The sequence below is a fragment of the Vanacampus margaritifer genome, chromosome 1 (genome assembly GCF_051991255.1).
Source record: "Vanacampus margaritifer isolate UIUO_Vmar chromosome 1, RoL_Vmar_1.0, whole genome shotgun sequence".
Taxonomy (NCBI): domain Eukaryota; kingdom Metazoa; phylum Chordata; class Actinopteri; order Syngnathiformes; family Syngnathidae; genus Vanacampus; species Vanacampus margaritifer.
The window spans coordinates 46725073-46743063 of NC_135432.1; the positions used below are offsets into that span (position 1 = coordinate 46725073).

At 41.7% G+C, this 17991-nt stretch overlaps 1 protein-coding gene across 1 annotated transcript in view; it reads left to right on the forward strand.

The window, feature by feature from the left end:
- gabra2a (gamma-aminobutyric acid type A receptor subunit alpha2a) overlaps positions 1-17991 on the forward strand; it is a 40853-nt gene that overhangs the window by 12759 nt on the left and 10103 nt on the right. The window contains exon 5 of the mRNA XM_077560013.1: positions 15708-15928. Within this exon, the coding sequence (XP_077416139.1) occupies positions 15708-15928 (221 nt within the window). The remainder of the gene's footprint in view (positions 1-15707; positions 15929-17991) is intronic.

A 17991-nucleotide genomic window follows, 5' to 3' on the forward strand; every position in this document is an offset into this window, starting at 1 on the left:
CGTGTCCACTTTCCTGTTTGTCAGAGCATGTCAGCCTCATTTCCCAAGACTTTTTCATGTGCTCAGTTGGCTACCAAACTGAGCTGGTTAAAGACTGAGTTTGTTCAGCGCTTCTCTGACTTCAGAGCACAACAGTCTGGCTTTGACATCTTTGCCAATCCTTTCACCACCGATGTCTGTACTGAAACCCAACACCTTCAGATGGAGCTAATTGAGCTTCAAAAGTTCCAGGATGCTGCAATCCAGGACTTTTACCGTCTGCTGCCCCCTGGTTTGATGCCACAGCTTCGAATTCATGCTGCCCGTGTTCTGTCCATGTTTGGGAGCACCTATCTGTGCAAACAGTTTTTTCCATAATGAATCTGAACAAAAACAAGCACAGATCACGCCTCACGGATGACAACTTCCATGCTGTTCTACGCATTGCCTCAGCACAGGGCCTAAAACGAGACATTGACACACTGGCAACGGGGAAATGGTGTCAGGCATTTGGTCAGAAAACACACAGGTAAGCATTTAAAAAAAAACTTAATTTAAATATAATAAAATGTAATTCAACCAAGAAGAAGAACAGTTAAACTGTGTGCAATTTGACGATTCTGCTTGCATTTTTTTTTGTGTTTATCATTTTCAGAACATGATCAATCGATAGTAGAGAGAGAATCCACTTGGTGTGTTCAAAGAACAGGCAGCATCTCCTCATCAAAGACTAACCGAAAAACTTGACCAATATAGTTGTGAACCTTTATTTTGTTTTTTTTAGTTGATTACATATTATTTATGTATAGCTGCTGTTTTAATGATTTCATGTTTGCAGGTCTTATGTGTGTATGCAGACAAATTGTTGTCATCAAATCATCAGTTGGATGCAAGGCTGTGTGCAGCCTTCTTTTGTAAAATGCTACATGTGTCGTATATGTTCTTTGTAGCTCAGTTTTATGTTAATTTTCTTTATTCACTTGGACAGTTTGATCCTTCATTAATGGAGTTAAGTGGGTTTTCATAAGCTGACAAAATTTAAAAGGATTTATGTTAGAGCAACAAGCAAACATGTTTTCCATGCAACTGTAATTTTCACTTGAATAAGTTATAATAAATAATGGGTTATTTAACATTAAGGAGTAGTTACATTTATTTTACATTACATTCGATTACATTTAGTTACATTTATAAGTTACATCTGGCCCTTTGAGGACAGCCATTATGCTGATGTGGCCCTCGGTGACACCCCTGATCTAGGCTAACAGTGACATGAGAACAAAGGCTCTTGCATCAGCCAGGGCCAAACGCCAAACATGGAAGGCCCAGTAAGTCATTAACTAAGTGGTTTGCGCGAAACATACTCATGACTAGACAAGGCAGCGAAAAATAGACCAGAAACAGTGAGAAGGGATCGTGGATCAAGAAACATTTAATACATACCCAAACCGGAAGTAATTGTTTAAAAATTATTCTTGAAATAAATAATTTCACACAGATTTAACAGAATCACATAACCACAAAAGCAGGGGTAGGCAAACCTGGTTCTCGGGGGCCAGAATCCTGCAGGTTTTAGATGTTTCCCAACACACCTGATTCATATGATCAGCTCATCAGCAAATTCTGCATAGCTGTATTGAAGCAGAGAAACCTCTAAAAAATGCAGGATTCCATACATACATACATAAAGGTTTATTTGCAAATAAATACACATACATAAAATATATGACTCAAACAAATATTGTATGCCATTGGATGGCAACCAGTCCAAGGTGTACCCCGCCTATTGACTGAAGACAGCTGGGTGGCTCCAGCAGCTCCATGACTCTTGTGAGGAATAAGCGAAAATGGATGATGAAAATGGATGGATGGACAAATATTGTAGATTTGTGTTGTTGTCAGTTAAGATGGGCAATCTGTCAGGACTCCTTAGCCAATCATAGCCGGCAACAAGTCTCAGAAAAGAACCTTTATTAAACACAGCAGTAGTCACTCTCACAAATACATGTGACCCACTCCGACAAAAGGGCCCACATTTCGGCAACATTAGTTTTGGGTTAGTGACAAAAATAGATAATTTATACAAAAATTCGATTTTGAGTTTTCTCGAAAAATAGCCTCCTCGAGGTCTCTATTTTCATTTCTCATGATCACAAACGTTAAAATATAATAGCAATTATTAGAACAAATGCATCTTTAGTCATCATATTTTTAGCCGACTTAAACTAGCAACCCGTCTCGCACGCGGTTCTCCACCTCTAACGTCAATTCAAAAGTTATTGATATAAATAACGCCAATAAAAATTTAAATACAACATAATGTGACCCTTTACTACTAAAGTGAACAGAAGCCGCACGTCATAACAACGGCATCCTACCTTGTAGCAGAAGTGAATGTCGCCATCCGCAGACCCCGCAGCAAAGGTTTGTAATCCAGACAGAGATAATCCTCAATTCCGGCATCTGTCTTTAATGAGTCTATTCTACTTTTAATTTAAATGAATGCATTCATGAACAAAAGCATGCTCACTGACGAGGGCCAAACTCTTGTGAGCAGCCAAGCAGCTCCCACTACAGCAGAGTGACAGCGAGTTGGAATGAATGTAATTAAAAGTTGTGAATAGCGGCAATGTTTTGTATGTAATGTAGGCTAATGTAATAATGCAAATGTGGGAGTAAGTCATTGCTTTGCAAGTCACAAGTAAGTCTCAAGTCTTTGCCCTCAAGTCCCAAGTGAAGTCCCAAGTCAAGACTGACAAGTCCCGAGTCAAGTTCCGAGTCAAGGCTGACAAGTCTCAAGCGATTCACAAGTCCTACACTTTGAGTTTCAAGTCCTTTCGAGTCATTTTAACAACATACTAGATTATATTATTTCGGATGACCATCAAAGTAGGAGTCAGAGACTCAGGGAGTGAACCCAGAGTGGTGCAACAGATTGCTGTGCTTGCAATGTATTACCAGTGAGTTTACAGTCTCCTTAACTACGCAGTTAGCACCAATAATTAGCCGATAAACAACTGACATTAGCTTACTTACCGTTCTTTGTGCAAAAGTTTGAAGTTGTTGCCTCTCAGTCAGTGATCTAATCTTGGACATACTGCAATTCATTTTTTTGTTGTCCACCTCATAGTTTTTGTACCCAAATAACTACAGGTGCAATGGATCACAAAAGTCAGGGATCGGATTGTTTAAAAAAAATAAAAAAATAAAATGAAATCAGAGAAATAGAACTTTGTCTTCATTTATTTTATAAAATGCTTTTGCCCATTAAATTTATATATATATATATAAACTCAATTATTTTTTACTTGGTCTATGTATAAAATAACAAGGTATCCTGTCTTACTTTGCACTTGTAATGCACTTGAAGTTGTGTCCCTAAAATCCAAATGGCCATGTTGGACATTTTGAATGTTTTATATATATATATATATATATATATATATATATATATATATATATATATATATATATATATATATAAATTATAAATTAAGGCAAAGTTCTATTTATTTATTTTTTTTAATTGAAAAATACATCTAAGTGCAATCTAAGGCACATTCTCTTCATTTAAACAGGGAAAGTGGATTACAAAGTAGCATAGGTCCACAGTATCGAAAACAATAAGAAAAGCAAGCGAGCCAAGCAACAGCTGTCAAACTACTGTTGGTAGCCAGGCACTCGATGCTAATGCTAACAGTTAGATATTAGCCACGAACGCCGGGGATTTGTACCATATCGTACAATGACGGCGTAATTAGCTTCGCGTCCTAAATTCGCTATTTAATATATTTTCAAGGTGGCATTATGATAATGGTGGTAGAAAATATGTAACTTCAATAAAAACGTCGGTATTGCAAGCCAAAATGTCAAAGGGAAGTAGTCCAGCTGGCGTTCACGCCACCATGCAGTTAGACTTCAAAGTAAAATCCGCCAAGGCTGTTGCATTTGTGTCAATGTATTATTTGATCAGCTTTTTTTAGAAGTTTGCCTTAGCGTAGGTGGTGTGTATTTGCGTGGTAGCTGCTCGGGCCCTAATAATACGAACAAAAAACAATAGGGATCTCGCAGCGGTAGCTGCAAGGGCCCTAATAATAATAATAATAATGCATCAGATTTATATAGTGCTTTTCTGGACACTCAGATGCTTTATGGTTACACTTTTAGATGGATACACTATTCAAGTACTCACACATTCACACTCTGGTAGTAGTAAACCATGTGCGTAGCCACAGCTGCTTTGGGGCAGACTGATGGATTGTGGTTGCCAGTGTGCGCCTACAGCCCTTCTGACCTAACTGCAAGCTGAATTCTCACCGTATTTGAATTTTCCCGAGAATAGATCTTGTACCGAGCCCGCTGATTTTCACTGATCCGTACGTTTTTTGTACGGACCAATCACAAAGCGGTATTGTGTTTGGGGGGCGGGACATGCAGCTGTGATGAAACCAGGAAGCACCGACGCCGTGGGAAATGAACAAAGCTAACATGGACGCTCAATTAATTCTGTTCTCGCAGAATTACTCACCGTTTCCTTGTTCAATGTTGAAAAGCGAGAGGCGCTTTGTACTTTTTTAGCTGGTAAAGATGTTGATACTTTTTTTTTTCTACGACGACGACAACACCATTCACATTTGTTGCCGTGATTGGTCAAAACAAAAGTTTGGTAGACGTGCACATGTTTGTGCATCGTCCAATCAGCTCAAAGTATTGTACAGAATGTCCCGCCTTTCCCGAGCAAATCTAAGTGGAACAGTCCCAGATTGATATTGTGGAGAACTTCCTTCAGTAAATCACAATGAACAATCTGGCTATTGCCAGTTACTTCGGACCACCAGAGCGGGAATCAAACCTGTCCAAATGAATTCAAAGCAATCAATTATTCTTCACATTTGCAATGAAATTAATTAAATTCCCACAATAGTTGTGGCTGACACTTCTCCGCTGTTATATCCAGCTGAAGGAATGGTGAAGTGGTTAGCACGCTCACCCAGTGAGCAGTAGATCTCGGTTTCGTGTCCCATTCAGGTTTTTTTTTTCTCCTCCCATCCTCCTCCAGTACGATTTATTGCAGCAAGAAGCCGTTCTGTTTCAAATGTTTATTGAATAATTGAACATCCATTCAATTTCCACACTGCAAGGGCTGGCCGGTCTTGCGTGGCAGAGGAGTGCTGGACACCACGACAGTCCAGAGTTTTGTGGGCAGTGCGCGCAGCAGCTGGACGAGAGGGGCGTGGCAATCACACGGGGAGAGGCAAGGTTTTACTGAACCAGGCGTACGTTAGAAAAATATCCAGGATCGTCATAATCATTTCATGCCTATATTTAACTGTAGGAGGGCTTGAAATACCGTGATATAGTATTCGAGCCATTGCTAGCCTGTTGTTTTTTTGTTTGTTTTTTTGCTTTGACTTACGCGCACCGATTTGGGATACGAGCTTTCGATGGGGGCAGTAACTCAACAACAGTTTGGTAGATACAAATAGTTAACAAAAGAGACTTCATGCTGTTTATTGTCACTCCCATTTGAAGAAACAAATTCAACTTGTTTCTCCAGGCATCACTATGAATTCAAAAGATCTTTGATTTTGTAATTTGTTTTAGTCATTTATTTAGTCACTTTTGCCCAGAACTCAGACATAAGAAGAACTCACATCCCACCTACTTTTCCGCATTATGTTTTTATTCCATCTCTCATGCACACATCTTCATGCCTTAAAAGCTTTCTTCAGTTTTCCATCACGATCTCAAGCACACCTCCTCCCCACCTGACTCCTCTCAAATGTGGACTGCAAATGGCATAGATAGAGAAATGGAAGTGACTATGATCGAGACAGCACCCTGAAAAGAAAGAAATAGGAAGATGGACTCATGTTTAATTCATTCTCCATCCTCATCAAACTTGCAACAGATAATTTCACTCCACCTCTCTGTATATATCTCCTTTCTACCTTTGCTTGGCTCTGACACACGCATGCCCACTCACCTTTTTCTCTCTGCAAGATTGGATGAACGATTAACCCTGCTGCTCTCTGTGTCCAGCTGTTTATGATAGTTTCCTATTTCTGGATTGTAATGCCTGTCTATATTTATTTCATAAATAATGTTAACAGCTCTCGAAACTTCTTACACTTCAGTTTTAGAATTGTAAGTCAACGTGGTACTTAAATGAAGACGTTCTGTTTCAAAATGTATTCATTTGGTTTAACTGACAAAACTCAAAACGCATGCAATCGTTTTGAATTCAATGTACTTTGCAGGTGTAAATTTAAAGTAGCCAGTGTTGGGAATAACGCCGTTTAAACTAACGATGTTAGGTAACTCAGTTTTTTACCCCTCCATTAATGGAGTAATTTATTTTTCCCGTATTTGAAACTCCGTTATTATTATTGTATGTTAAATGTGTTGCATTGCTTTATTAGTTTACAAGTCAACTGCTACAAAAAGGCTGCTGCTTGAGGAGAGCGCCATTGCCGATGTTGTTAGATATGGATACGGAGTTAGATATGGTCAGCCTTCAAGCTTTCATCTTCATTTCGTATAGTAGTTTTTCTTGAACAATTGTAAACAAAAAGGTACGTTGGCTCCAGTAGTTTGGTAATTACTGGTATGGCTGTGCGTGTCTGTCATGACATCAGACGCTCGGCAGGGGAGCCAAGAATTGGATCGCAGGGAATGTTTCTGAGGTTCAGTAGATTAAAGCCTCATTTCCACCAACGGTATCTACCCTACTCTACTCTGCTCTGCTCTACACCAAAAAGCAGTAAATCTCCACTCCCACGGCCACCACCCAGGAGCCCCTCCTCACCTCGCCAGTAGTTGGGTTTCAATCCACCCTTTTTTATTTTAATTTTCAAGAAATGCAAAAAGAAAACTGAATGGAAACGCTAGAAATTCGAAAAAGGGCCAAAAATTTGCAAAAAAACCTTAGAGAGGGTCGATTTTGAAGTGTATCGAAAAAATGTGAATCTTGGCGTTGGAAACAGGTTTTGCGAATAACCGCTGGCAAGACCGGATATACGTTGCACAGTTAGACCGGATATTACACACGTACACAGGTACGTTTGTAGTCCCAAAGCAAGGTCGGACGTAAAAGTAAGGTATGTTTAAAGGGGGACGACGAAACAGCAAACTGTTTGGAATCAATTAAAGAAGCGAATATTAATGCTATTTTAGATAGAAAACAGCAAAGAAACGCTAAGGTTTATCAAGAATTACAAAAGAAAACTCATATGACGTCATCACACGGCGCAGTCTGATCTTCTTTTTTTAAGTTATGGGTGGATCACATCTCTATAGTGTATACCGCCACCTACAGCGGCGGAGTCCCCTCTCATTATTCATAAAAGAAAAACAGATGGAAACGGGCATAAGTCACTTTTTTGGGGGGCGCATTTTTTAGTAAATTAAAACAAAATGGATGGAAACCCAACTATTGACGTCATCTAAAAGCGACCGCAGGTATGGTTTGGAGAGCGCAGATGTTTTTTTTTTGTACCTGGTGCTTGGTTTGTGGCTGTTTATTTCAGCCAGAAGATATCGAATGTATATTGCAGCAACCAGAAGACTGCATCCAATAATGTTAAAAAGGTTTGTACCTCCTCAAAAGTCCAATTATGGTAGCTGTTTTCTCGGGGTGGTGGTTTGCGCAGCTGCACATTGATGACGGCACCAATCATTGGCCTCCAAAATAATTACGTCACATTTTGTAACTTGCTACTTTTTTTTTAGAATCGCAAAGGAGCAGGTACCAGAAAAAGTGATTAAAATACAGTAGAGTAGAGCCAAGTAGATACGTTGGTAGAGACGGGCTAAATGCAGAGTAGAGTAGAGTAGAGTAAAGTAGAGTAGAGTAGATACCGGCAGCGGAAACGAGGCTTTAGAAAGACATCAATTCCATCTCGGTGAGATTCTTCCATCAGCCAGGATCATGTTCTTTTAGGACATAGTTAGGGATATGATATTTTTTGTTGGCTGTGCTGGTGCTTTGGCTGCAATATTGTTTTTTGTTTTTTTTGTTTTAAACTTCCTGTCTTGGTGTTGTGGAGCATGGGCCCAACGATCTGACGGATCACCTTTTCATTTGTGCCACTGACCTTTCTAGTCTGTCTGACTCACTGAGGATGAGAACCCAGGATCATAATGGAGGACGATTCATATCTAAATTAGGTAGAAAGCCTTCACTTTTCAGTAATCTTGATGGAAAGCGGTTATGGTCAGTGATGGCCTCGTCATCAGATTGGTCACTGTCACAGTCAGTGTCATGTGCGTGCATTTATGACTCAGGCACAACTACGATGTCTGCCACAGGGTGAAGTACTTGTGTGTGAAGAAAAGTGCACCTCCAATTTCACATCAAAATTGTTTACGTCAGTGAAACGCAAGCTAATTTTAGCTAACATAGAAAGATCGCTTAGCGGCTAGCAAGAAAATGTATGATAAAGTATTCAAATCTAGAGAAAAAGGCCTTGAATAACTGTGAATTTATTTAGCTAGGAAGAGTATTCTAAAATGAGCCATTGTTCATCATTCTACAATTTGAAATAAATAAATTATGTGCAATCCTGCATACAGTGGTTTCCTTAGTTAGTGACAAGCTATGTGCCCACTGGCAACTTTCGTTGCCACTCATAGAAATAAGCCCAATAACCCAAAAAATTTAATAAATATCTCTTTGTTGCCACTCAGAGAAATAACCCCAAGAACAAAAAAATATTAAATAAATATCTCGGCACAGGAGAAGTGCTCACTATCACAGATATAAGCTATGTTCACACTGCAGCTCAATTCTTCAATCTTCCAATGGCTTACTCCCACCACTGGTTAAAAGTACTCCTCGCGCTTAATATCTGTAATATCCAACCTGTCCAGCTTGCATATGTGGACAGAATTTAAAAGCTACTTTTATTACTATCCTGCAAGCATGGAATTTTCAGAGAAAATCTGCGCGTGTTTAGTCCGCAGAGGCGATGCGGGGGTGGGTCCTAACTTTACCACTTAACCACATTAGCAAGTGTGGACCCTTTCATTTTCTTGGGTTGGGAGGAGCTGGTGCTTGGAGAGTAGCAGAATGACCTACAATGCTCAAAGATAGATGAGCGGAAGAAAACACGACTTAAGGGATGTTTTTGGTGAGGAATTAGCATTTTAGCATGGCTAGAAGCTCCAAAAAGTTGGTTTTGCATGATAAAGACCCTTTAAATATGTGTTCAGTGTCCTGTGTTTGAATTGTATGGTCCTTGCAGAAAATATTAGCAGAATATGCTTTTTTAAATATAAAAATCATCTGCAATTGCATTATTATTATTAAGCAATTTCAATCTAAAGACATTATCTACATGTGTACAACCTTATTTTCATGTAAGCCAAACAAATTTCTTTTCCCCCAGTGTGCTTCGCGGATACTTAGCTGAAAAAAATGTTCACGGGGGTACATCACTGAATAATAATAATAATGCATCAGATTTAAATGGCGCTTTAAATGGCGCACATTCTAAGTGCTCAGAGGGGATACATTATTCACATACACATTCACACTTTGAGAACTACTGCTCTACTTCATGGATTTAACTTATTGTGGGTATTTTGGGGCGTGTTTACTCACCCTCGCCAACAAACACACAGGAGACACACTGTTTGTTTTTCTGCCACTCGTCAACAAAACATCCGTCCATCAGTGACAGACAAAGAGGTCCACTTAGGTACTTGAGCCGGTTAGTGACAATGTACGGACGGACGAAAAACCACGTACGCCGTTGCTTAGTGCGTCTTTTTTTTTTTAAGTTTCTCGTCATTTGTCATTTATTAGCAAAACGGGCGTCCATCTGTGTCTAATGGATTGCCTACCTGTTTTTGTTCAGCTTTTTTTGCATAGCTTCTCTTGGCGGTGTACAGAGTTCTTCTCTACTCATATAAACGTTCTCTTCAGCCCTTTGGTGTTGGTGAAATTTGGCAGTGAACCATGGCTTCTTGTTGTTGAACTTGCAGAACTTGAGGTGCTTGTATATTCATCCAAGCTACAAATTTATGTTTCAAAGACACTTTAGTCTGTGCAGTCAAAACAGTCCCGTAGTGCTAGTTATGCTTCATTGGTCCACTTCTTCACTTTTTTCACTGGAGGCTTTGAACATTTAATTTTGTGTTTGTATGTTTGTATTAAAGTGAATTAAAGAGTGATCAGACAAACCCAGAGCTGTGCAGGTGACAGAATGGTATGTGTCTTTCAGTGTAGTATTGCAGTGATCTAGCATGTTGCCTTCCCTGGTAGGACAATCAATGTGCTGCTTATATTTTAAATAAGCTACGTGATATGATCTGAAGGGTGATGTTGAAAATTGGTCACATGTAGTGCAGTGTTTGTTCACTGATCCAAATTTCAGTAATTCAGAGAGCAGCAGCACGTGTAAAGTCTTTGTTGGACCTTGTGAGGAGGAGAAGCTCATCCATTTTGTTGCACAGCGAGCATAGGTTTGCCAGATGAATAGATGATGTTAGAAAACCTCAGTGTTGAAACTTAACCAGCATACCGGTCCTGCACATTTCCGCCTTCATCTTCAACATCGCCTCCATGTGCTATAAGGCATTGCTACTCCTCCGTTAAGTCTAGCTGAAAAACTTCAATAGGGTTGATCTCAAATGACGTCACGTTTTCCTCATTAATATGCATGAGTCAGACAAAATAACAGAGTAGGACACACGCGTACACATCATTTTTAAAGAGAACGGCGTACCAGGCGTGAAATTTCAACATGGTTCAATCGACAAACACACTTTGGAACAGCTTGAATGGTGGTTGACATGCGGAGACCTCAAATTGGGCGGAAAGAAAGCAGTTTTCGTAGAAAGGTAAGATTTATTGTATGATCGTTGCTGCCACTCTGGTGCGGTCTAGAATGACTGCTAATATCGTGTTGGTCGCTCATTTTCACGAAAACGAGTCACGACTCAGTCACGATTTTCATTTGAAGATGACGTGTCACCACGCTCATATCTTAGTGACACTGATCAACTAGTGTGTTGTTGTAGGCATAGGTTACCTTTTGAAAGATCCAATATGGTTCTATAGTACTGATACTTTATATTAATTTTCACATCTATGCAGCAGTGGCTTCCGTTAGAAAACTCAAAGTAGTTTTGGTGCATTTACACCATGATGTATAGTAGCTAGCATGTTGTAGCAGGCAGCTAGCAAGGCTTATGCTGAGAAAGCAGACAATAAACATACCTGCATTCGATTGGTTCTGGACTTTCAGTTGCTGGCCCATTTACACCAACGAAATGTAGAGAGCACATATAGGTGTCTTCGGTGACATTTTTCATGTAAATCACTGACATGTAATTGTACATGCTTGAATCCAGTGGAGACATTCCTCTGGAAACACCCTTTCATTCGATTCCAGTCACAACTTCACCGGTCACAACTTCGCCAGTCACATAGCGGTAGACGCCAAAGCAGCAGAGGTTTGTTGTAACCATAATACGTCTGATAAGTATATTTATGTCAGTTCTCAAGTTTTGCCTCGTACGAATGCACTCCCTCAGTCGCCTGCCTGTGTTCCTTGTCCGAAAATCAACTGGCACGCCCATGCACTGTTCTAAAAATAGTAGTTTGGGCGTAATTGTAAACTGCCCTATTCAAGGTCCCTGTTCCAAGCATCCCAAATCCTACCACATACTATGAGCGAGTACTCCACTATCTATATTCTTATCTGTTCCCCCATCCATGGCGGCCGTGGATCAGGAGGTAGAGTGGGTCATCCGGTAACAAGGAGGTCTGCTGTTCAATTCCTGCTCTTACTAAGTCATGTGTCCTTGGGCAAGACACTTCACACACATTGCCTCTAGTGCCACTCCTTCTGGTGTCTGGATGGTGCGAATGTTTGCTGGTAGTCAGTGGGGGCCATAGGCGCACACTGGCAGCCGCGTTTCCGTCAGCCTTTCTCAGCTGTGCCTACTTACGTCCACCACCAGAGTGTTAACTGCATGAATGAATATTTACAGAACTCTCAAAATTGAGTTTCAATGTTTTTCATTATAATAGTAAAGGCATATATATTATATATATATATATATATATATATATATATATATATATACTGTATATATATATATATGTATATATATATATATATATATGTGCTGACACTTGACACTTTCCTCCACCCATTCTAACCTGCTTGAACTCCTTCACTTCACACCCATGACGTGCGGTCAGGATAGGCAAGGTAGGCAGTGCCTACCCCAGGCTAAAATGAAAGTTGAAACCGTTTGGCTTTTCTATTTATTTTAATTATTTCTTTCATTTCAGAAAGCCTATACTACCTATAGGTTTAAATGTGACAACATTTGGTGATTTTCATACCTCAATTAAAAATGACTCATTACTTCGTCTGGCCTGCAGGCAAAAAATGCTGCAAAAATTATCGTCCTGAAAGCACACTGCTATTGTGCTTTTCCCAGCCCTGTCCGCGTAGCGATGTGTGTTCGCGCATGCGTAGTCAGTTTCCCAGTACAAAAGTACTTTGCGCAAATAGGCAGATCGTTACGCAGCTTTTTTTACGTTGCTATATTATTCCTATGCGAGCGTACGTTCGCGCAGTGCATTCGTGAATTCAAAACACAATGAGTGCACAGCAAAGCGGTAAGATGACGCCACTCTGGACAATATAAAACATTTTCACGCCTTTCTTTTGAGGGATGGGAGACCAACGCCTTAGCTACCGGATCTTCAGCAAAGTAAGGGACAAAGAATTATTTGTACTTTTCACAAAGAATGGTGCAAAAGGAAAGATTGGCTTTGTGGATGTGCTTTGATTAACTGGCTGTTTCATTTTACATGGTGTTTGGCATTGCTATTGCTAGCTTGATTTTGTGAGCAATTAGGCTGTTTTACAGGGAGATATTCACTTTATTACATTCTTTCCGGGCGCCCAGGTGGGTTTGAAATCTTCAGTTTTTTTTTTGTTGTGCAGCAAATGAGAGGCAGAGTGCACTGCAACGTTTACTGCTCACTGGCTGATGGTGGCCCAGAACTTTAGCTGAGGGGCATGTGTTGAGCTGCTGCAGCGGAGGCGATGGGTACGAACCCGCTCGAAGTAAAAAAAAAAAGAAAAAAGATTGCGGAGCAAAAAATGTAAGGCTTCAAAAGAGAGTAATGTTTTTTGGTTTTATTTGTTACCTTTACAGAGGATGCATATGTTAAAATAGTTTGAATGTATGGCATCTTGCATGAAAATCTCCACCAAAGAGGGGAGCCGTCGACCCCTGCCAGGACAGAGCAAGCGCAACACCTCAGGGCCCCCATAGGCCGCGGCAGCGTCAAAGGACGACCGCCGGGACCCGCAGGGGCCACCGGCCAGAGAGCAAACCCAAGAGCAGGAGCGCCCCCCGCCCCAACACGGCCCGCGCCCCCAACCCAACGCAGCAGGACGGGGCACTGCAGGCCCGCCAGGCACCCCACCGGTCCACAGCCCCCGCTACCCCCACGACCCCCCGCCCCCATCCACCCCAGCCATCCACCCCAACCCAGCCCCAGCCGCCCCCAAACCCCCTGACACCCCCCACCCCCAACCAAGCCAGGAGGTGAATCTGCTCGATCCTGTTGGCAGCAACTGGGTTCCTGACTATGAAAACACAACCATTAGTTACAAATTGCCAAATACAGAAACATCAATGTAAGTTATCACTATGTGGTGGCTCTCGCTAACAGGCAGAATTAAGTAACCAGATTTAGGTTAAAATATTCTATATACGTAGACCATGTTTTTATAAATTTTGATATTTGGGTTTTATTTGAGGCAGATATTTTTTCCATTAAAATGTGATTCATGAGGAGGTTAGACCATTGGTCGATATTCAGAGTTTGTTTATTTTTCCAGTTAACAAGAATAGTTTTTTTTGCGATAGTAAGGGCTACAAGTGTAGATTGAAATTGTTTATGTGGTAAGTCAGTTGTTATTAGGTCACCTAGCAAACACAAGTTTGGAGATAAAGGTATCCTACAGTCCAAGATAGAGGAAAGTTTTTCTAAGACTTTAGTCCAGAAATACATAACTGGAGTGCATAACCATAAAGCATGAAAATAAGTGTCTGTAGTGTTTTGTAAACACTGGAGTTACTGTCAATCTTAACGTCATCTGGAACTACGCTATGCAAAATGAGACAACTATATATCAGCAAATACGGTCATCCTGTATCTCGCCTCAAAAAACCTGTGTGGTGCGACCTACTGAAAAAGTTGGTAGCACCAGTTATACTAGTGAAAAAGTTAGTGTAGAGCCCTGTCAAGTTTTACACCAAAGCGGGAGGAAAATTACTGGCTCAGACTCCTTTGCAGGGGAGAATTTTGTGATGATCAGATTGAATTTTGGTCCCATCTTTGACGAGGAAATAAAGATGTTGTTGACATCCTTGAGGTCCAGTAGGGACAGAGTTCGAGAAGACAGAAATAGCCCTCACAGCCCCTGGATTGCATTTCCAATCCTTCTGCAGTCTGTTCTGCTGGTCCGGCTTCGGAGCACATTTGTTGGCCAGTTTGAGGGCCTACAAGCCTTGCAGCAAGCAAAAGGCATTATTCACGTTGAGCTTGTTGTGTTGCGATGTCCCCCGTGAGAGAAGCATTAGTTGCCACGCAACAAAGAAAAAAACAGGAAAAAGGAAAGGTGAAGTGATGCTCTTAAGGCCTAGATAGAACAATCCAACGTCGGGAGTGGGACAGCGTTGCGCCGGCAACATGCGCCATCTGATCAGTGTATAAATTACTGTCGTAAAGTCGGCTCGAGTTGGAATACGTCAGGGGTGTTTTCAGCAAATTTGACATGTTTAATCGGGCATGGGGGCATTTGATCACTGTGACGAATGCGGATAAACAGTACTGATGGAAAACCTGGACCATTTTTATTTCTTGATCATTTTGCGCATCGTCACCTTGCTGTACCCTCCGCATTTGAACGTACAATATCTGTCTGGACAGAAAATTGGGAAGATTACTTTTGTCTCTTTGGTTCAAGAGAGACCAGCATTGTATGATATTACCGTTAAAGGGTATGCTGACAAAGGTATGAAAGACTAACTATGCATGACATGGGGACACAACTGGATATAGCAGGTAGGATTTACTTACTTACTTATATACGATACTGTGCAAAAAGACGGAGGGTTTCATTCACGTGGGAGGACATCGTGAGAGAAAAAGTACCGGTATGCATTGTTTACGTTTTTATATCCCGCCCCTGTAAAGCAGTTTCTGGTTGCCTTTAGGAATAATGACTACCCCTGCCGATGGTATGAAGGGGAATTATTTCTCGCGCATGCCCTGAAGGTACGAGATAATTTTGTAAAGAATGATTAGGGTAGGGGGGATGGTTGTCTGTGGAGGTGAACAGTCTATCGGGAGACGCTGGCAGGACAAAGGAAAGGAGTTATTTTGTCTTTGTTGAGGTTGCAAAAATGAGCAACCGGACGATGTTCACTAGAAAAGGGGAAAAAAGAAATAATTGAAATCTAACAATATGGGCTCCATTAAAATGCATTCAGAACTAGGTGTTCTGATGTAGCTAACAAAGAGACATCTAATGAAGTCAGCACATCAGTTGCCAGTGTTATTAAACTCACGATTAAGCCATTATAAGACTTGTTTTGTGTTTAATATACTGCACTTAAAGTCTTGATACTTTGAATTGCTATTTTGGATGTCTTTTTAACAGTATACTTCCTTTTTTTTCTTTCAGGAGTACACTGTAGATGTTTTCTTCCGTCAGAGTTGGAAAGACGAGCGATTAAAGTTCCATGGTCCAATGAACATTTTGCCCCTCAACAACTTGATGGCCAGTAAGATCTGGACTCCTGATACCTTCTTTCATAATGGCAAGAAGTCGGTGGCACATAACATGACAATGCCCAACAAACTACTGAGGATTATGGAGGATGGAACACTGTTGTATACTATGAGGTGACTTGTTAGCACTTTCAATGTAATTAAATAGTTTAAAATGAAAATAACTAGAAGGCTGAATTAAATATGTATTAAGGGTTGTTTGGGATGATAATAGCAGGTGGGATTTGAAAGTTCATGCTAAATAAGGGGCTCTATTTTCGTAGACAGTCGGCTGTGCGCTCATCGTAAAAATGGCCACTTCTTCATTTTTGTGCTGGGGCAAGTATAGTTTTGCGTGTTTGTGAATTTGGTAGCCACGCTATGCCTGGCTGGGTGTTCTGACGGACGTAGCTGCTGCACCCCGACGCATCTCACTATTTGGTGGTAAACAGTAGACCAAATTTTAGATTTGCAAAAAGCATGTCTAAGTAGTGGCACAGGTGGTGTAACGTGGGGACCACGTGTGCTTGTGGGGATATTTTGGTAGTCTCCATCAGTCCAGACCCCTTTTTGAGGGTCAAGATTTAGTTTTAGAATTTAGGTTTGAATTGGATTTTGGTTGGGGTTAGGATTAGGCAATCAGTTGTGATGGTTAAGGTTAGGGTAAGGGGCTAGAACAGGGGTGGGCAAACTCAGGGCCGGACTCCTGCAGGTAGTGGTAGTTTCCCTTCTCCAACACAGCTAATATATGATCAGCTCATCAACAAGCTCTGCTTAAGCCTGATAACGAGAACACCGCCATAGAACATCCCAGGGTCGCTGGTTTGTTCCCCTGCCAAAGTCAAGTTCTAGGAAGGCATGAAAATCCCTCACTTTTTGGCAAAATTCGCCGTTTTGAAACCAAAATAGGTCGTGAATCGTGTAGATCCCGTGATAACATATTTCAGGGGGGATTGTGACCAGAGAGACAGTGTATCAGTGAACTCCGGGTATGTGGGATAGGTACCGAAGACAGCACTGATTCATGGTGAATCAGACGGTGACATGTTCCACATCATGTCTTAAGTTGTGACTGTGCAGGAGTAGATGTGTTGGTAATTTTCTACGGCGCACTTGAATGCAGCAGTGTACGCACAACCAGCGTACTGACGTCACCCTCTCTCGCTGGTTTTAATTCATGCTATATTTCCGGGTTTGGGTGGAGCGCAAAGCGGAGCCGAGAGCACCCTGGGGCGGGGCCAAAAGCACCCCAGGGTTGCTGGTTCGTCCCCCAGGTTGGGTCCAGTTCCAGGATTTCCACCCCCAAGCGGTAATTCCCCCAAACACAATCCCCAGACAGTCACTCAACTGAGGGGAGAAAGGCTGTGACTGAGCGGTGTCTGGCATCCAGTTCCAGGAATTCGACCTCCAAGCAGAAAATACCCCAAACACAAGCCCCAGACAGTTGCTCGATGAGCAGTTTCTGGGATCCAGTTCCAGGCATTCAACCCACAAGCGGTAACTCCCCCAAACACAAGCCCCAGACAGTCACTCGACTGAGGGGAGAAAGGTGAAAAGGGAGCGGTGTCTGGATCCACTTTCAGGAATTCGACCCAAAAGCGGTAACTCCCCCAAACACAAGCCCCAGACAATCACTCGACCAAGGGAAGAAAGGTGAAGAGGGAGCGGTGTCTGGGATCCACTTTCAGGAATTCGACCCAAAAGCGGTAAGTCCCCCAAATATAAGCCACAGACAACAGCTCGACTGAGGGAAGAAAGGCTGGGACTGAGCGGTGTCTGGGATCCAGTTCCAGGAATTCGACCTACAAGCATAAAATACCCCAAACACAAGCCCCAGACAGTAGCTCGATGAAGGGGAGCAATGCTGGGGTTAAGCGGCTTCTCTGATTCAGTTCCAGGAATTCAACCTCCAAGCCGTAAGTCCCCAAAACACAAGCCCCAAATTGTAGCTCGACTGAGGGGAGCAAGGCTTGGGATAAGCGGTGTTAGGATCCAATTTGAGGAATTTGACCTCCAAGCAGAAAATACCCCAAACACAAGCCCTAGACAGTCGCTCGACCAAGGGGAGCAAGGCTGGGGGTGATCGGTGTCTGGAATCCAGTTCCAGGAATTTCGACCCATGAGCGGTAACTCCCCCAAACACAAGCACCAAATTGTTGCTCGACTGAGGGGAGCAAGGAGATGAGTGAGTTGTGTCT